The following is a 21,525-nucleotide window of genomic DNA, read 5'->3' on the forward strand; positions in this document are numbered from 1 at the left end:
GTTTTGGTTGCGCAAGGGGGGCCCAAACAATGTTAAGTTTTAATGTTTTGACTAGGTAACTGTTATAACTCCCAGTGAGCTCCAGCAAACGCCTTCTGCTGTTGATAGACACTCCTTTTTTTTTTTTTTTTTTTTTTTTATATATAAATATCACGAGTGCCCCCCCCCCCCCCCCCCCCCCCCCCTTCTCCGTCTCTCTCTCTCATTGGTTATCCTGGGTGTTTAAACTGTCTGCCCCTGTGGGAAGATAATGTAGAAGCAATGTCATGTCTAATGAAGACTGCATCTTGCTATATAGCGCCCAGGCATGCAATATCAGCCCCTAAAGGGAGTACAGTTATCACAAATCATGTAAAAATGTAATTGGTTGTTTAGTGTTATATATAAAAAGGGTTAAGTGGTTGAGTATGTGTATGGCTTAGATTTTGCAAAGGTTAGTTGTGTAACCCATAAATTGGCCTATGAATGTTGTATATACTGTACTCTAGCAGAACCGGATTATTACAGTTTGCCAATAAGCTCCTGTGCTAATAAATTAATGAGATGTCAGAGTCTCCAGGATGTTTTTTTTTTTTCACTTGGCGGTCATGTGTTTTTTAATTGTTCTACTGGAATTTCTCCAAGTGAAGTTAATGTGGAAGGTATTTGTAGATTAGCATTAGTGCCAGGTTTAGAAGCAGGTTCATGAGAACATGGAGGAGTGCTTTGTACACGGCTTAATATTCGTCTGCGAGCTGAGGCAATCCATTTCACTTCTCACAGTTTTTCCATTAATTTAAAAAGAAAACATTTCAAAGGAGGCCTCCAGCAAAAAAAAAAAAATTCTCTCAGGCAGTGGTTTGTGTTTGTAGAAATCCTACTCTACAATGGCTGCAATTTATCTCATCAGAAAACACGTTTCGGACCCACAGGGGCTTTTTCACACCAAGATGAGCGCTCGGAAAAGGCCCTGTACGCCCAAAACCTTGCCTTTTTAGGCCAGTTTCCCACTGGCGTTAAGCTGTTCCCCTGCCGGATCCATACTACCATTTGCACACATGTGCTGCCGGGAGTCCACCCAGCCCAATTATCTATAATGGGGACCAGCCGCAGCACGGTAAATATCCAACTTTCGGCATATTTGCCATGCTGTGGCTGGATCTCCACCTCTCCCCATTATAGTGAGTGCATGTGTGCAAAAGGTAGTACGGATCCGGCAGTGTGAAACTGGCCTTAATGATGAAATACATTTTGGAATATTATGGGAATCTTCAGCATTGGGCTTTTTCTGTGCTGAATATTTAGGGCATATGGACATCACCGAGAAGAGCCCATTGTTTGGGATGCCTTCTGTTAGCCAGTGTTGAAGAGCCACTGATACAAAGTGACTAAGGTGGCATCAAGCTTCATTTTAATGGTCGCCATACAGTACCGCATTTTCCCTTGGTGATAAAAGTTGATTATGGGGGTTTTCCAAAGTTAGACCTGTGGTAATCAGCCAGTTACTGGCTTCAGTTTTAAATAGGATGGTCTTGATGAGACAACCCCCTATAAAGCAAACCCTCTCGATGAGGCAGCATAAAGTAGTGGCAGATACGTCACTCACAAGCTAAAAATACGTGGTTTTTGAGAATCAGTATTGTAATGATCGCAGCCAGAGCCTAGAAAAGAGTCACAGCTGCCTGAGAAGAGTCATAGTTATTCATGAGGGCCTGCTCGTCGTTTAACCTCCCCCTCCCCCGTACTGATGTTTAGCAGTTTGCTCCTTAGTTTTTATTTTTTTCTAGGAGAGAACAGGCAAGCCTCAGTTGGTTGGTGGTGTGGGCAGGACCTCATGAATAACTGACTAGTCTTAGACTCACGTGACTGTTTTCCATGCCCAGGTTGGTTTATAATGCTGCTTCTCTGCAACCGCTTGCTTTCAGTGAGGGCAGCGTAAAGTTGCTGACAGGTTCCCTTTAAGTTTACCATTCCTCACAAATGTTAGGAGTCCAATTCTGAGCTAGAAAAAAAGTGTGGCATCCAACAAAAGAATCACTATCCTAAGAAAATCCAGATAAAGAATATATCTTAAAGAACTATCTCCATGTCTTCTTGAAGATATACAGACATTATTTATTTTTTTGTCTGCAGTCGGACTGTCTCCCCAGCTGTCCTAGCACAGCAAGATTCCTCCAGATGGTGACTCTGGTTAGTGGGTCAATGATTTTGTTCAAGTTCTGAGGTACATCTATGACCGTAGACCTTGATAAGGTTAAGACAGTCAAGTAGCTGGTCACCAGACTCTAGTGTAGGTCCTGACAATATTATTTTATTACGGTCTTTGTCTTGGCCTTCTCTATAGACACGGACATTAAATTCAGAAGAAAAGCCAAGGAATAAATGGGCGCCGCTGGATGTAGGACAGAGGCTTGTTTTTCCAGTTTTATCCACAGGCTACATGTTTTGGCGCTGAACTAGTGCCTTCATCAGGCTCAAACTGGAAATAAGCCTCTGTCCTTCATCCAGAAACTTCCACTCCTTTCTTGTGGTGTTTTTTTTCCCTCTCTGATTTCATGTTCCTGGTAGTGTCTAACTTGATGCATGACCAGTCTGTACAGCTAGTACAGTGATGACTACTCTAAGCCGCTGTGCAGAGTTGTGCCTGTTATACACACATCTGGTCCAGGAGAACAGTTTGATATTACCTTGCCTTAGAATTTTTCTATCATGTGGAAGTCTCTGCCCTGTGGAGCATCATCTTCTCTATAGACGTGATCTGTAAGTGTTAATCACAAGGATTGTACTTGAAAGCTACCGTAATTCTCGCTTAGATGTCAAACTTAGCGCTATACCCCAGTGTAGAGAAATCCAGAATTTTTTCTTTTCTCTAAAGTTTCTCATGATTGTTTCTTTTTATTTTTTTTCCCAGATTTGAGTGAGTCTGTTCTACCCAGATGGTGTTTTGATGTCGGAGCTGTCTACCTACATGGCTATGATAAAGAAGGCAACAAACTGTGTAAGTTTAAAGATGTAAAATGTAAAAGCAAATTTAGTTCCTGATCAATGTCCCAACATTATGAATATGGGCCATATGTACTTATTAGATAGCCATCATCCTAATGCTCGTTTGGCCTATGGTTATGGGCATGTTGAATTCAAAAATGTCCAATTCGTCCGTTCCCTGAGTTCTGCCATCAGTCAGGAGGCCCCAATACATATTAGATAATGAGCTGGTCACCCCGTTTTAAACACAACATGGTCCTAACCCTAATTATAAAGGGATTTGAGCCTGGAAAACCCCTTGAAGCCTTGTCCATGAAGTGAAGGCTGGGTCATGTAGCTTATTAAACCAAATATAAAATGCTGGAGGTCATCCTCATCTCCTAATGGGGTCATTCATGTGCTTGCTTTATCTAATAATAAGTATAATGAAGAAATTAGGACAAGTGAGATGGGTGAAATATTGGGACATGATGTAAAGCTTTGTGTTTCATCCAAGGTCCTACATCATTACTGCCATGGAACTTAATGAGGTTTTCCGGTAATAAGTATTTTTTGTGCCTCCAGCATGCCACCTGAAACACAGGATTCATGCTGACCCGATCCACGCCGTTCTGGTCCTCTGTGCCGTCTCCATCTTCCAGTTCCTGCGCTGCTTACATCCTGCTAGCCATGGGCACAGTCCCAGGCACCCCTCCAGCCAATGACTGGCTTCAGCGGTGACATGCTGCTTGTGGCCACATCACTGTTGAAGCCAGTCACTGGCTGGAGCAGTGAATATGACCATGGCCATGGCTAGATGGATGTAAATGGCGGAGGACTGGAGCGGGTAAATATAGATCTTCTGTTTTAGGGGGCAGAACATGGGCACTTAATAAAAAATAATTACTGTAAAAACCCCTTTAATTTGTAATCTCATGATGTTACAGGCTAATGTTCCACTTAACGCAGACCTAAATCTGTGTGATATTTCATTACCGCCTTGTTTTAGCCTGGCGTGTGCAATAATCTTGTGACCAATTCTGAGGCCAGACCTTGTTCTTCAAGATGACTGGCTTCTTTGTTTCCTGGTCATATGAAACTTGCTGGAGATGTACTTGTCAGTGTTTCTGTTTTCGGTTGCATTATGAATAATATCTACTTTGTGTTTGATTTGTAAATAGCTTTTTCATTTTTTTTTTTTTACTGTAATTTGGATTTCGTAAGATTTTGTGCTCTATAAACAACCCATAGACCTAGGTTACACTGTCATAAAGCTGCCAACTAGACTATAGCATCCTGTTATTATATAGCTCCAGATGACATATCAGGCTATTCTCTGTCACTCAAAGGGGTTTTCCAAGATTTTAGTACCGATGACTTAGGTCATCGGTATCCGATCGGTGAGGGTCTAACACCCGGGACCCCTGCCGATCAGCTGTTTGAGAGGGCAGCGGCGCTCGCAGTAGTGCCACAGCCTACTCGCAGCTTTCCCTAGGTCGAGTGACGACACGTTCATCGGTCACATGACCTAGGCACAGCTGAGACCCATTGAAATGAATGGGGCTGAGCGTGATATCAAGAACAACCTCTATACAATGTACGGCGCTGTGCTTGTTAAGCTGCGAGAAGGCAGCAGCACTCACAGGAGCGACGGTGCCTTCTCAAACAGCTGATCAGTCGGACCCTCACCAATCAGTTACTGATAACCTATAGCTGTTAGCCCATCAGTAAAAAAATATCCCAGAAAACCCTTTAAAAGGGAACCGGTCATTTAAGACATGCAGTCTGATCTCCGAACAGTATGTTTTAGAGCAGAAGGAGCTGAGCAGATTGATATATTGTTTTCTAAGAAAAAAAAATACCATAATTATAAAAATAATTTGCACTAATTTTTGGATGTTTATTGATTTTATTTAGTTTGGCTCCGAGTAAAGCTCCATGTGCGAGATAACAAAACAAATGAGGATAAGAAGAAATGCATTGCGTTTTGGTTGGAGCGTTATGCCAAAAGGGAGCCAGGAAAACTACTGACTGTCGTCTTTGACATGGCTGAGTGCGGAATTACTAACGTAGTAAGTTACCTACATTAACCATATGTGATATAACTGAATTTCACAGATGCTGCTGGTTTACTAATGTATGGTCATTGTGTGCTTTGGATTGGAAATCCTCTCTAAATCATAGGCAACAACTTGAACACTTCTTAGGGCTTATTCACACGTCCATATTAAAAATAGTCTGTGAGGTCCATAAAGGACACAAACCTGGTTCCTTAAGACATGGCCCAAGACAGGAGATGCTCAAAAAACTGTGGTGTTAATAGCACCATTAGTATGTATGTCTGTGCAATCTGTTGCATACACTGATAACACACGGCAGAGGTTTGTGTGAGTGGGCCCTTAGGTAGTGCATCTTGTCTAAATCCAAGTTTTTGACAGTTGACTGCTCTATACGGTTTATTGCCTTCATTCACGTACAGGTTGCACTCTCCTATTTTTTTCAGTACAGGGTAGAGCGGGAGAAGACCTACATAACGCAGCAGTTACACATCCCCTGCTGAGAGATCTAGCTAAAATAACATCAATGTCTTAACTAAATAGAAAATGAACAGCTGTTTGTGTGTCTGTAGTAAGAGCGTTTTATCTAATAAAGTCCTGTGATCTCAGCAGCATCTGCATTTATTTCAGTAAGTGGTTTCTTGAGTATGAGGGCTGATGGAGAAGAGTGATATAAGCTGGCAGGCTTCTGGAACGTGATCGGTGACTGGGCTACAGCTCCACTGTATCTCTAACATAGACTATGATAATAACCTTCTGTCTGTGCTGCAGACCTGTCTTTCTGCCTATTTCACAAACAACTGACCTCTGAGTGGAAAGGCTTCACTTAGTTGCTTCACATGAGGAACTAAGAGCACTGTGAAGTTTTTTATTTTTCACTGGTGGTACAGTTTAAAGGGAATAGGTAATCAGAAAATGACATCCTTTTTTTGCAGTTTTTGTTAAAGACTGTTTAAGATTTTTTGTTTTTAAGTTTTCATTGTCACCATCTATCATGAAACTGTGCATTTTTAACTCTGATCACTGAGCCGCGTAATAGCCTGACACTTCGTGTTCTGTAGGGATCGCTTCTCAGCAGTCGTCTATTATCACAGGCAGGAATAAAATAAAACGTGACACCTCAGTCCAAGAGCTACAACTTTTTTATTTTTCCATCGATGCAGCCATATGAGGGCTTGTTTTTCCAGGGAAAGTTTTTTATTTTTTAATGGTACTGTTTTGGGGTGCACCTATATTACTCACAAAAAGTTAGGAATATTTGACTTTAGGGTGAAATGTATGGAAAAAGGTAAAAAGTTCACGCTACAGTGATATATCATGAAAGTAGGGCATTTAAGTAGAAGCAATGGTGATTTCCTCATCTCTAACAATTTATTGAAACACCAGCTAACACCAGTGCTGGGTATACCCCTACAAAAAATGTCATTGTCTCAATAACTTGTCAAGTGGCCTTGAGCATCAATTACAACTTGACAACGATGTCTTATGCTGTTCACAAGTCGACTTATTTTCTGCTGAGGCATGGCATCCCACTCTTCTTGAAGGGTGGTCCTCAGGTCATTGAGGTTCTCTGGGGTATAATGTTACGAGCCTCTACACTCGGCTGATCCCATAGGTTTTCAGTGGGATTCAGGTCTGGAGAAAGGGCAGGCCACTCCATTTGAGGTACCCCAGTCTCCAGCAGCTGTTCCTTAATGTTCCAACCTCGTTGAGATGGCGCATTGTCCTCCATGACGATGAAATTAGGCCTGTATTGTTCATGCAGAGGAACAATGACTAGATTAATGATGTTATTCAAGTAGTATGGACTTGTCACCGTACCATTCACAAAGTGTAGGGCAGTTCTGTATTGACTGGACACACCTGCCACACTATAACATCACCACCAAAGGCTCGTCTGGTGACAACAGTGGCTGATGCATAGCGCTCTCCTTGACATCTCCAACATAGTTATGGGCCATTATTTCTGCTCATCGTGAATCAACTTTCATCAGTGAACAGCACTGAGGCCCACTGGTCCCTCGTCAAGCATAGATGCTCCCTGGCCCATGCCAGACGATAATGCCTGTGCCTGGTGGTGTAGTCAGGTACCCTTGCAGGTCATCTAGCACACAGACCATGCCGATGTAAACTGTTTCGAATGGTCTGACGTGAGACTTAGGTGCCTCTCACCTATCTTAAACGTGCCTAGAGTTGTGTGGCATTAACAATCCCGGTCCGCAGAGCATTGTTCACAATAAAGCAGTCATCAGAGTGGGATGTGGCCAAAGGATGTCCACTTCTATGTCTTTCTGTGACTCTTCCAGTCTCTCTGTATCTCTGTTGAAACCTGCTGATGACACTCTAAGCTCAGTGACCACTTCTGTCTAAGAACATCCTGCTTGAAGCCTTGCAACGGCGAGGTACTGTAGATCAATTGGTAGGTGTCGTCTTGGTCTCATGATGTCAAAATGTGAACAGCATGATGAGGAGGACTGTTTAAATACCAATTCTGATTGAATCAGGAAATGCCAATAAGCTCCTTGTTAGAGAACAGCAAGTTGTGCAAAAAGTACTGAAACACTGAACAGTTTGACATGTGCATTCAAAGAAAACAAAAGTTTAGGGAAGGCCACTGTCACATGCCGGAGGCCGAAGGTAGTCCGGGACGTCATGAAAACAGGACACAGCAGTAAGCAGGTAGGCAAAAGTTGTAGCATTTCCAGAGAACCATGGTGCAACGGAAGACCAGAGGCAAAACCCAAAGCAGAAAACCAGTGAGCCCCTTTCTTCACAGAGCCCCAGGGGGTGGGGATGAACTGGGCCGAGGGCTCACTGGTCGCACTTCCAGGAAGGTCGCGGAACACTTGGCCCCTACCTGCAAGGAACCACGCAGGTGCAAGCACCAGTGGAAACAGACACAGAAGAGATTCCAGAAAAGACCAGAAAGGCACAACAGGCAGACATGAACAGACAAGGATCAGAAACAGTAGGCACTGCAGATAGGACATGGGACAGAAGCAGTTTAGCACTGCCAGGCTATCGGATTCAGTTGCGCACTGCTAGGCGAAACAAGGAACAGACCAGGAAAACATATCATACAGGGCAGGTACAGATCAGACAACAGCATAACATAAAACGCCATCACAGAACAGGTACCAGAGAACAGACAAGGCAATAACCACAAACACCAATGCAAAACCAGGTGACTCCACACAGAAGGGTAGATGGTAAAACCCCCTGGGTCAGCAGCAAGGGGCTACACCTGGCAAGACACAAGACAGACTGACCTCCTGGGTGAGCAGCGAGGTACTACACCCAGCAAGACACAAGAGACTGACCACCAGCGCCACAGCTCACATGTAGAAATAGCTGGATAACGAGGGCACCTGATAAGCCACACCAAGGCACTGGTCAGGAGAATTTAACCCTATCAGAACCGGAGAAGCAGAACAGGCCGTTGCCCCCTGGCAACCAGCATACACTGACACCACCGCAGCCAGTACGCCAGAGCACGAGACACTGAGATGAAGACCTGGGAAAAACAAACACAGGAGACAGTTCACACACTAAACAGCAGCCAGCATACACAGGTGTCAACCTGCAGTCAGTACGCGAGGGAACCTGCAGCCAGCCCAGCACGGCAACAGTAAAGAACTGCACACAGAGACAGACACGGTAAGGGCAACATTCACAGGCAAAGTTCACAAGACACCGCAGCCAGCACGCAGCCCCAAACAACCAGCCTGCACAGGAGGCAGCCTGCAGCCAGTACGTGAGAGGGTATGCAGCCAGTTTACACGGACACAACTGTCACAGTGAACCGCACTGTGACAGTCACATGTTGGATTGCATTTTACGTTCATCCTCAAATTTCACCCACAAGACAAATATCCCTAACTTTTAGTAGTGTAACTTACTAATTTAACATTTATTAACTCTTTCTGTGAGGGAGATGGGGAAAAAACAGCAATAGGGTTACATTCACACCAGCATTTTTCCTGGATCCGGCAGGGTTCAGCAAAAAACGCTTCTGTTACCGATAATACAACTATCTGCATCCGTTATGAACAGATCCGGTTGTATTATCTTTAACATACCCTAGTAGGATCCGACATGAACTCCATTGAAAGTCCATGGGGGACGGATCCGTTTTCTATTGTCAGATTGTGTCAGAGAAAACGGATCCGTCCCCATTGACTTACATTGTGGGTTATGACCGATCCATCTTCTCCACATCCCAGGATGGAAAGCAAACCGCAGAATGCTGCAGTTTGCTTCTGGTATGAGAACGGAATGGAAGGCATTTTGGAGCATTCCGTTCTGTTCAATTAAGTTTTGTCCCCATTGACAATAAATGAGGACAAAACTGAAGCGTTTTTTTATTTTTTTTCCTGTATTGAGACCCTATGACTGATCTCAATACCAGAAAATAGAAACGCTAGTGTGAAAGTAGCCTAATGCCACTGAGTTTTTGCACATAAATAACACAGTAACTTTATTCTCTGGGTCAGAGTTCAATTACAGTGATACAAAATACATATAACGGTATATTATTATTATTATTATTTTTTATTTTTATGTTTTACTACTTTTGCACAATAAAAACCCTTCTTTTAAAAAAATAAATAAAAAAAATATGTATTTGCATCCCAAGACCCATAACTTTATTTTCTTTTTCTTTCTACAGAGCTGTGTGAAGGCTTTATTTTTTATTTTTTTTTATTTTTTTTTTATTTATTTTTTTGTAATGGGTTAAACGGCCCGGTTTGGCTCTCTTGCCAGCATGGGCTGTTAAATAAGGAGTATGGCTCTATTCTTACAGCCCTAAAACCCCTGTAGCACTTGGGATGGGCTGTGGTAAAACAGAGGCAGCCCAGCCTAAGGACCCTTAATCGTAAAAAGGCGTATTAGTGGTCACTAAGGGGTTAAGGCCTTTTTAGGTCTGGTTATTAAAGGTTTAAACTTGTTGAGCAGTCCTCAAGTGGTTAAAGGGGTTCTCTAAGAATTAAGAAAATGAAAATACTTAAATATTACTTTATTATTTAATGGCTCATTTTGTCTGGATAGCAATCATTAGGAGAAACAAAATGGCCACCATCCTTTTAGAACACACAAAACCTGTCCTAAACGCACAGCAGGACAAATAAATTCACAACCCTGGGGTAAAGAGCTGTGTACGAGTGTATTACTGTAGTGCAGCGGCAGCATGAAGCGCACGGCCTCATACTAACCAGTGACGCCGTGTGCTCCTGCTCTCAGCCGGAATCCAGGCCGGCTCACGGCCATGAAACATGGAAGTGTGCATTCGGCTTTACTTGTCATAATGGTAATGGAGTTCATGAGGAGACATGAAGTACAGAGGATGGACAGAACAGACTGTGGCAATGTGGGGCTGTGATTATGGAGACTGCTACTCATTATCCACATCCCCACCCTCCTCTCCGTACTTCATGTCTCCACATGAGCTCCATTCCTACAGAGATTCAGTTGAAGAGCTTATCATCTGTATTCAGAATCATAATCCCTGACAAGCAGAGCAGAGAGGAGGATTAGGCAGCTCTTTAGCTCAGTGTTGTGAAGTAAATTGTTCTCCCGTGTGATTAGGACAGGTTTTGTGTGTACTAATAGGACAGCAACCATTTTATTTCCCCTGATGATTGCTCCCCATTATATATTTGTTATATATATATCTCATAAAGTAATATTTAGGTACCGGAGAACCCTTTTAACCACTTCAGCCCCGCTAGGTGAAACCCCCTTCATGACCAGAGCACTTTTTACACTTCGGCACTACACTACTTTCACTGTTTATCGCTCAGTCATGCAACTTACCATACAAATGAATTTTACCTCCTTTTCTTCTCACTAATAGAGCTTTCATTTGGTGGTATTTCATTGCTGCTGGCATTTTTACTTTTTTTGTTATTAATCAAAATTTTCCAAAGTGCACCTTTCAGATTTTGCAGGGCATTTTTTACACATTTTGATTGCAAGGTACTTCTCACACATTTGGGCCCCTAAATTGCCAGGGCAGTAGAACTACGCCACAAGTGACCCCATTTTGGAAAGAAGACACCCCAAGGTATTCCGTGAGGGGCATGGCGAGTTCCTAGAATTTTTTATTTTTTGTCACAAGTTAGCGGAAAATGATGATTTTTTTTTTTTTCTCTTTTTTCCTTACAAAGTCTCATATTCCACTAACTTGCGACAAAAAATAAAAAATTCTAGGAACTCGCCATGCCCCTCACGGAATACCTTGGGGTGTCTTCTTTCCAAAATGGGGTCACTTGTGGCGTAGTTATACTGCCCTGGCAATTTAGGGGCCCATATGTGTGAGAAGTACTTTGCAATCAAAATCTGTAAAAAATGACCGGTGAAATCCGAAAGGTGCACTTTGGAATATGTGCCCCTTTGCCCACCTTGGCAGCAAAAAAGTGTGACACATCTGGTATCGCCGTACTCAGGAGAAGTTGGGGAATGTGTTTTGGGGTGTCATTTTACATATACCCATGCTGGGTGAGAGAAATATCTTGGCAAAAGACAACTTTTCCCATTTTTTTATACAAAGTTGGCATTTGACCAAGATATTTTTCTCACCCAGCATGGGTATATGTAAAATGACACCCCGAAACACATTCCCCAACTTCTCCTGAGTACGGCGATACCAGATGTGTGACACTTTTTTGCAGCCTAGATGCGCAAAGGGGCCCAAATTCCTTTTAGGAGGGCATTTTTAGACATTTGGATCCCAGACTTCATCTCACGCTTTAGGGCCCCTAAAAAGCCAGGGCAGTATAAATACCCCACATGTGACCCCACTTTGGAAAGAAGACACCCCAAGGTATCCAATGAGGGGCCTGGCAAGTTCATAGAATTTTTATTTTTTTTGCATAAGTTAGCGGAAATTGATTATTTTTTTTTTTTCTCACAAAGTCTCACTTTCCGCTAACTTAGGACAAAAATTTAAATCTTTCATGGACTCAATATGCCCCTCAGCAAATACCTTGGGGTGTCTTCTTTCCAAAATGGGGTCAGTTGTGGGGTGTTTGTACTGCCCTGGCATTTGAGGGTCTCCGCAATCATTACATGTATGGCCAGCATTAGGAGTTTCTGCTATTCTCCTTATATTGAGCATACAGGTAATGAGATTTTTTTTTCCGTTCAGCCTCTGGGCTGAAAGAAAAAAATGAACGGCACAGATTTCTTCATTCGCATCGATCAATGTGGATGAAAAAATCTCTGCCAAAAAAAAAAAATGGAGGGGAAAGGCGTCTGCCAGGACATAGGAGCTCCGCCCTACATCCATACCCACTTAGCTCGTATGCCCTGGCAAACCAGATTTCTCCATTCACATCAATCGATGTGGATGAATAAATCATTGCCGGGATTTTTTTATTTATTTATATATATATATATATATATATATATATATATATATAAAGTGCTTGCCAAAGCATAGGAACGCCGCCTCCTCCTCAGCTCGTATGCCTCGGCAAACGTATCTGTCACTGCAGAGGAGAAAATCCCGTCTTGCAGCGCCGCATACACCGACTTGCGTGTAATCTGACAGCAGAGCAATGCTTCTGTCAGAATGCACATCGGTGCTGCAGCTGGTCGATCGGTTGGTCCACCTGGAAGGTAAAAAAAGAAAAAAAAAAAAAAAAAGAAAAAACCAGGCCACAACGCAATAATTTTATTAACTTTGGAACAGAACATGTAACTTTAACTTTTGGAACTAAACATTAACCTGTTTGCTTACCTGTTTTTTTTTTTTTGTTTTTTTACCTTTTATAGAACAAACCTCTCCTTCCCCATGGGACAATGTGCAAAGCGCAAATCGCCCAAAGATGTGGCGAAGTGCGTTATGCACTTTGTCCCATGTGAAAGGAGACGTTTGCAGCAGCAGTGAGTGAATGGGCCCTAATAGCCCTGTGTGCCTATCCTGGTGAGATGATCCCTATGCTAATAGTGTACCTGTGAGTGGTACTTCCGGAAACACTCTCCAAAGCATAGGGCAGGGTGGTCCGGACAGTCAGGACAGAAATAGCGGGTGTCACGCCTTATTCCACTCCTGCTACAGACACGACATCTTTTTCGGGGTGACGGTTGGGTTGAGGTACCAGGAACGACATTGGGGAAATGTCGCTCGTGTAGACGGCTAACTACACTGGTGGTTGGGGCCACGGAACCTCCTAGATACAGGAGGTTCTCGATGATCTCTTCCTGAAATTTGAGGAAGGATCCAGTTCTCCCAGCCTTACTGTAGAGAACAAAACTATTGTAGAGAGCCAATTGAATTAAATATACAGACACCTTCTTATACCAGCGTCTGGTGCGTCGGGAAACTAAATACGGAGACAACATCTGGTCATTGAAGTCGACCCCTCCCATGTGGAGGTTATAGTCGTGGACTGAGAGGGGCTTTTCAATGACACGGGTTGCTCGCTCAATTTGTATTGTCGTGTCTGCGTGAATGGAGGAGAGCATGTAAACGTCACGCTTGTCTCTCCATTTCACCGCGAGCAGTTCTTCGTTACACAGTGCGGCCCTCTGCCCCCTTGCAAGACGGGTGGTAACGAGCCGTTGGGGGAAGCCCGCGCGACTAGTTCGCGCGGTACCACAGGCGCCAATCCGTTCTAGAAACAAATGCCTAAAGAGGGCCACACTTGTGTAAAAATTGTCCACATAAAGATGGTACCCCTTGCCGAATAAGGGTGACACCAAGTCCCAAACTGTCTTCCCACTGCTCCCCAGGTAGTCAGGGCAACCGACCGGCTCCAGGGTCTGATCTTTTCCCTCATAGACCCGAAATTTGTGGGTATAGCCTGTGTCCCTTTCACAGAGCTTATACAATTTGACCCCATACCGGGCGCGCTTGCTTGGGATGTATTGTTTGAAGCCAAGGCGCCCGGTAAAATGTATCAGGGACTCGTCTATGCAGATGTTTTGCTCTGGGGTATAAATATCTGCAAATTTCTGGTTGAAATGGTCTATGAGGGGCCGAATTTTGTGGAGCCGGTCAAAAGCAGGGTGGCCCCTGGGACGGGAGGCGGTGTTGTCACTAAAGTGCAGGAACCGCAGGATGGCCTCAAAACGTGCCCTGGACATGGCAGCAGAGAACATGGGCATGTGATGAATCGGGTTCGTGGACCAATATGACCGCAATTCATGCTTTTTTGTCAGGCCCATGTTGAGGAGGAGGCCCAGAAAAGTTTTAAGTTCGGAAACTTGGACTGGTTTCCACCGGAAAGGCTGGGCATAAAAGCTTTCCGGGTTAGCGGTGATAAATTGTGTGGCATACCTGTTTGTTTCGGCCACAACTATGTCTAAAAGCTCCGCAGTCAAGAACAGCTCAAAAAATCCCAGGGCCGAACCGATCTGAGCCGTCTCAACCCGAACTCCAGACTGGGCAGTGAAAGGGAAAACTACAGGTGCGGCTGAAGTTGGGGACTGCCAATCAGGGTTTGCCAGCACCTCTGGGATTCTAGGGGCTCTACGGGCACGTCTTTGCGGTGGCTGCGACGGGGTCACTACTGCACGTGCCACCGTACCAGCTTCAACTGCCCTTCTGGTGCTCGCTACTTCACCAGGTTGTACGGCAGTGCTGGTACTAGGTCCAGGGAGGGCTGGGCTGCTGGTGTATGCCTCACCACGTAATCCGACCAGCCCCACTCTGCTGCTCTTGAAGCGGATCCTGCGCAACCTGCGGTCTAGCGACACGGGGCCGGGTACGCCTGGTGGTATCAGGGACCTCAGCCTCCTCGTCCGAACTTTGGGTCAGAGAGCCACTGCTTTCTACAGGTTCGTATTCTGACCCGCTAGATTCGTCAGATGAGGGTTCCCATTCCTCATCCGACTGGGTCAGAAGCCTGTAGGCCTCTTCAGAAGAATACCCCCTGTTAGACATGTGGGCAACTAAATTTAGGGGTATTCCCTGAGACTACCCAAGAAAAAAAAAGCAAGCCTGTCTTACAAAGGGGAGGCTAGCGAAGTACCGGAGGCCGCTGCGGTTGATAAAAAATATCAAAACTGATTTTTTTATCGCCGCAGTGCGTGTAAAGTGAATGTGCAGTGATCAAAAAAAATTTTTTTTTTGTCACTGCGGTGGGGCGGGTGTGGGCGAACGCACGTGTGGGCGACCGATCAGGCCTGATCGGGCAAACACTGCGTTTTGGGTGGCGGGCGAACTAAAGTGACACTAATACAATTATAGATCTGACCGTGATCAGTTTTGATCACTTCCAGATACTATAAAAGTACAAATGCTGATTAGCGATACGCTAATCAGCGAATAACGGACTGCGGTGCGGTGGGCTGGGCGCTAACTGATCGCTAACTACCTAACCAAGGGACCTAAACTATACCTAAAACCTAACGGTCAATAACAGTGAAAAAAAAAAGTGACAGTTTGCACTGATCACTTTTTTCTTTTCACTTGTGATTGACAGGGGCGATCAAAGGAGTGATCAAAGGGTTAATTGGGGTTCAGGGGGGTGATCTGGGGCTAAAGTGTGGTGTTGGTGCTACTCACTGTGTAGACTGCTCCTCTGCTGGATCCAACCGACTAAAAGGACCAGCAGAGGAGCAGGGCAGCCATATAACAGATCATATTTACAAATATGATCTGATATATGGCTCTGTGATTGGCTTTTTTAAAAATCAGCAACCTGCCAGCCACGATCATTGGCTGGCAGGTTGCTGACGAAATGGTCCTGAACGAAATGCCGGCGCGAACTGCGCACGCGCGGGCGCATACTCGCGTCATCTCGAGAGATGACGCGTATATGCGTGACTGTGCGCAGCGCTGCCACCTCCGGAACGCACATTTGCGTTAGGCGGTCCGGAGGTGGTTAATGTACAGTACAGTGTAGAAAGAGTATGCAGTAGTGTCTTGAGCTCCACCTAGAGGTCATAAAAAGAGTAACATTCAAAAAGTTTAGGGGTCACTGAGTTTTCAAAAAAATTGTATATGCCATGGAGACATATCAGAAGTTTTGATTGGTGGCGGTCTGAGTACTGAGCCCCCCACCGATCCATAGAACGAGCAGAGACTAACACTCCTAGTGCTGTCCCTCTCCTCGCTGCAGAGAACGTCATTGAGTCTCCAGTAGCAAGGAGAGAGAACACGTGCACTTCTCTCTCCTCGTTCTGGCGATCAGTGGGGTCTCTGACATATCAAATGTATTTTGATAACTCAATGACCCTTTAATCAGCAAATAATTTACTCCTACTACACCTGTTTAGATTAAAAAAAGAGTTTTAGGAGGCACTTTATTGGATATTGCACACTGGGCGGATGTTCCTAACGTCTCGGCAGAGCAGCATGAAAGGACACTTTGAAGGCAGTGAAGATTTGTTCATAAAGTGTCTCTAATATAGTTCTGAAGATACTTTGCCACAAGTGTCGCACAAATCAAGATTTGGAACAATTTTAAACCTTTAGCGGAGTGTATTATACATTTACACATCAAAACTCTGACGGAGAATGAAAAGCTTTTTAAGTCATTTTTATCTTGTAAGGCGCTATTCCCAGTGAATGAAGGAATGACCTTTTCTGTTTTCATCTCTGCCAATAATTGCTTCAAATGATTGTACGAACGCAGACGTAGATTTAGGATCTTCCCCGGTTTATAGATTATTTTTTAACTGGTTCTGGAATAAAAGTAGTCTCTGTTTTTTTCTAAGCTTGGGCCTTTAAAGGGGTTTCACACTGATGACCTGTCCTCAGGATAGGCCATCAGTATCTGATCAATGGGGTCCGACACCCAGCACCACCACTGATCGGCTGTTTGAAGAGACCGCTGAACTCCATAGCCTCTTTTTAGGCCAATGACCTCACGTTCATCAGTCACATGATCTAGGCGCAGCTCAGTCCCATTCAAGTGAATGATTGGGCTGCACTACTACCGCTATCCAATGGGCTTCGCCATGCTTGGTAAGCCGCGAGGTGGGTGCAGTGATTACTGGAGTGCCGCAGCCTCTTCAAACAGTGAAAACATCATCATGCTTGGCCTTGTTAATCAAAGTGCAGAGGGCTCAGCAGTTGCAGAGAGAGCTGAGCCTCTAGGTGTAATGGTAACGCCATTGTTGCTCCTAGAGGCTCATTTGCCTATATTAAAACATAATTTTGATGATCCCATATGAACATGGGACCAACACAGATGCCTTCAGCTGCCAATCGCACATGGAACAGATCAGATAGTTTCAAAAATCTGTGGACAACTGGTCTATAACATGAGAGCGCAGGCAGAGTAACTCCCTGTAAGCCATGAAACTTAAGTGATCTTGGCTGGAAAAAGAAATCTCTGAATTGTATAAGTAACGTTTTTTTGTGGCAGTATTTGTTTCTGGGAGAGCTGGTTGACATCCAGTCTGGCTGCTTTTATGGGGTTGTCACTCAATGGTGTCCCTCTTGGGTCCTTAGCTTTCCAAGTTTCCTGAATGACATCATTTATCATGTAGAGAAAGTTAATACAAGGCACTTACTAATGTATTGTGATTGTCCATATTGCCTCCTTTGCTGGCTGGATTCATATTTCCTTCACATTATACGCTGCTCATTTCCATGGTTACGACCACCCTGCAATCCACCAGCGGTGGTCGTACTTTCGCACTATAAGAAAAAAGTGCCAACCTCTCTGGTGGCCGGGACCACGGCAGTGCGCATAGACCGGCGGTTTTTCCTATAATGTGTGCAAACATGACCACTACTGATGGATTTCTGGGTGGTCGTAACCATGGAAACGAGCAGTGTATAATGTGATGGAAATATGAATCCAGACAGCAAAGGGGACAATATGGACAATCACAATACATTAGTAAGTGCCTTGTATTAACTTTCTCTACATGATAAATTCCATTTGCTGAAGTGACACAACCCCTTTAACTTAGAGAGAGATGAATATTTAAAACCCTCAACAACAGGACGATACGAGGCCTTCTGTTTACTGGCAATTTTTCTTATTTTAGGGGAAAATTGTAATTCTGTGTAGTAAAATCTTTTGCCATTGTGAATGATCTCCTATCAGACCCTTAGCAATGAAGGTATTTGTAATCTGCAGCGGCGCGCGGTCTCTCCGTGCCCGCACTATCTTCCGCATAGTAATAAGCAAATTCGTATCGCTCATAATAAAAGATAAAACACGATTCTCATTGCAAGTGGCTTCACTAGAAAAGGTTGTTCTTCAGATAATGGGCATTTGCATATGGAGTCCTCCTGGGTTTTCAGTGTGCAGAGATAAAGTGTTGTGGGGGGTTTATGCTGCGTCTGAGTTTTGAAGTGGAAGTAATAAATGTATAAAAGGACAGTGCCTCAAGGACATTCATCCTGTGTAGTTGGTGAGCTCTTGTACTTTGTGTATGGAGATGGATTATTATCAGACAGCTCTTGTAGTTCAGCCTTGTGTAATACGGCATGCGTCATAATGCGTCATAACAAAAAAGGACCTTTATTACATCCTTCGATCAAGTGGCGCTGCAAAAAATTAAAAGATCACTATTATTATTAGGCCTCATGAACACAACCATGGGGCAACCCACTGGTCTGCAAAATGCGAGCATCAGAAGTGTGCACTCCACATCGAGGTGCGGACCCGTTGACTTCAAAGGGTCTACGATCCGCAAGATGCAGCGAAAGTCAGGACATGTTCTATCTTTTGTGGCAGTGTTGTTCTGCCGCTCCTCTATTATTATTCCTAGAAATTTATGAATCAATTGACTACTTGGCATTACCATTTTTCTTGTGAAAGGGTGTGTCACTACAGTGATGCTGTCAGACACTGATTGGACAGTGTGTAGGCTCACAGTTGTGAATGTATTCTTAAATTTCTAGGAGTAATGACAACAAAATGGTACAACTCCTAGTTCTGAGTAAAAATGTTCCAGAGTGGATAGAAAACCAAGGCACTTTCTTCCATTCAAAGGGTGGGATTTGTTGGAGCAGTAAGGCATTTATTCTTCAGCGTATTTAACACCACAAGAAAAAATTTTGCCAAAATGTTGCTCTTCCTGGACTTTGGTCACGGCAGATACCTGTGGAGGATGCAGGATGGGTACACTGTCAAAATAATTTGTGGCTTTCTAATTCATGTTTGAGGAACCCAGTCCCTACCACTTGCCACCATCGGACTCCACCAGGGTTTCGACCATAGTAAACTTACTAATGTTGGACATAGTGACAATCTCTGGCGTTAGTGGTGACCCTGACTTTCACCTCTGTAGAGAAATAAAAAGTGTCAGGGACCAGCAGAGCAGCGGGGGATTTTTTTTCTGGTTAGTAATGGCTCTTTTGTTATTTTTAGCAGCCATTGAACTGAGGTTTCCACTCCCCGACCATTTGGCGGAGACTAGAGAATAATCTCTAAGTTGGTCCTGCAATTAAAGGAAACCTGTCACTATGAAATGCACTGCAATCTGCAGACAGCATGTTATGGAGCAGGAGGAGCTGAGCAGACTGATTATATAGTATTGTGGGAAAAGATTCAGTGAAACTTGTAATTTATACTTTTAAAGGGCATTTGTCAGCAGATTTGTACCTATGACACTGGCTGACCTGTTAGATGTGCGCTTGGCAGCTGTCTTGGTCCCATGTTCATATGTGCCCACATTGCTGAGAAAAATGAGGTTTTAATTTATATGCAAATGAGCCCCTAGGAGCAACTTGGGCGTTGCCGCTACACCTAGAGGCTCAGCTCTCTCTGCAAATACTGCACCCTCTGCACTTTAGGAAAAGTCCGGGCCAGGTATTATGACGTTTACACTGCTTGTCCCTGTCAATCCAAGTGGAGAGGACGCGGCATTTGCAGGTAGAGCAGAGCCTTTAGGTGTAACGGCAACGCCCCCGTTGCTCCTAGAGGCTCATTTGCATATAGTAAAACATCATTTTTCTCAGTAATTTGGGCACATATGAACATGGGTCCAACACGGATGCCTTCAGCTGCTAAGCGCACATGTAACAGGTCAGACTGTGTCATAGGTACAAATCTGCTGACAGACACCCTTTATGCTTAGGAGTGATGTGGGAGGTGCCACTCAGTGATTGACAGCTAACTGCACACAGAGAAGGCTGTCAATCACTGAGTAAGACCACTCACAACACTGCTCATCAATCTGCTCAGCTCCTCCTGCTAATAGCACTGCATTTCATGGAGACGAGTCTCCTTTAAACCGTGCTCATGTATCCTGATTTCAGGAGTGGGTCATATTCACATTCAGCAGTAAATAGTCCTGAGACGGGAATGTCTGTACTTTTAGGTTTACTTAATTGTTTTAGTATTATTCATTTTTTTTTTCATTTTTTTTTTCATTTTTTTTTTCCTTGTAGATTTTATGATTTAAAATGTTTGTTCTATTCAATATTTCCCTCTCCTAATTAGCATAGACTCCGCCCACTTTGCAGTCAGGTTCACAGGACAGTCCTGTTGTCAAGTTTCTGTTCGGCCTTTGATGGTTTTTGTTTAGAAAATGTAGTTCGGTTTAGAGGTACACATTATAAATGTTTTTTTTGGCCTCTTTGCAACATTTAACTGAACCCATTCTAATGAAAATATAATTTTTTCACTTTTAGGATATGGATTTTGTTCGCTTTGTAATCAACTGTTTTAAGATCTACTACCCCCGATACCTGTGTAAGTAATATGCTAATTCGTATAGATGTATTCCCCCAGTACAGAGGGGATTTATTGTAAGGAGCTTTCCAACATATCACCTGATGGTTTTCCTTCTTGACTTCATGATGGTCACAAGGAGGATCGCTTGATGACCCTTGTCCATCCTGTGACAAAATGGGTTGCAGTGTCCCATCATACCTTAAAGGGAATGTGTTATCAGAAAATGATCTATTGTTTAAGGGTACTTTCACACTAGCGTTTTTCTTTTCCGGCGCTGAGTTCCGTCCTAGGGGCTCAAATCCGGAAAAGAACTGATCAGTTTTATCCTAATGCATTCTGAATGGAGAGTCAGTCCTTCAGGATGCATCAGGATGTCTTCAGTTCAGTCTTTTTGACTGATCAGGCTTTTCAGAAAACCGTAGCATGCTGTATTTTTACCTCCGGCCAAAAAACCTGAACACTTTGACTGAACGCCTGATCAGGCCTTTTTCCCATTGACTTGCATTAACGCCGGATCCAGCGCAGTGTGTTCAGTCAAACCGGATCCGGTTTTTGCATGTTAAACCTGAAAAATTTGAAAAAAAAGTTAGTCTATAAATGGCGGATCCGTTTTTTCCAATGCATTTTTTCATTGTGATTAAAATCCTGATCAGGCTTCAAATGTAATCCGTTTTCACAAGTTTTTCCGGATCCGGCGGGCAGTTCCAGTGTCGGAATTGAATGCCGGATTTAAACAACGCTAGTGTGAAAGTAGCCTAACTCAGGTTTTTATGTTTAACATTTGTTATTTTTTTTTGTTTTTGTTTTTTTGTCCTAAAATTCTGAGCGCTTCCTCATAGGCCATAGGCAATAGACCTGAAGGGACCTCATAGACATCTAGGAGTATCGCAGCTCAGGCCCATTCACTTGAAAGGGCCTGAGCTCCACCTAGGCAA

General features: G+C 43.8%; 1 protein-coding gene across 3 annotated transcripts in view; it reads left to right on the plus strand.

The window, feature by feature from the left end:
• The window catches only part of MOSPD2 (motile sperm domain containing 2), a 164,301-nt gene that overhangs the window by 90,666 nt on the left and 52,110 nt on the right, over positions 1-21,525 (plus strand). For all 3 annotated transcript variants that reach the window (XM_044283710.1, XM_044283711.1, XM_044283708.1), the window contains exons 4-6: positions 2,891-2,977; positions 4,861-5,015; positions 20,548-20,608. In XM_044283710.1, the coding sequence (XP_044139645.1) occupies positions 2,891-2,977; positions 4,861-5,015; positions 20,548-20,608 (303 nt within the window). The remainder of the gene's footprint in view (positions 1-2,890; positions 2,978-4,860; positions 5,016-20,547; positions 20,609-21,525) is intronic.

This window comes from Bufo gargarizans, chromosome 3, assembly GCF_014858855.1.
Source record: "Bufo gargarizans isolate SCDJY-AF-19 chromosome 3, ASM1485885v1, whole genome shotgun sequence".
In the NCBI taxonomy this organism is placed as follows: domain Eukaryota; kingdom Metazoa; phylum Chordata; class Amphibia; order Anura; family Bufonidae; genus Bufo; species Bufo gargarizans.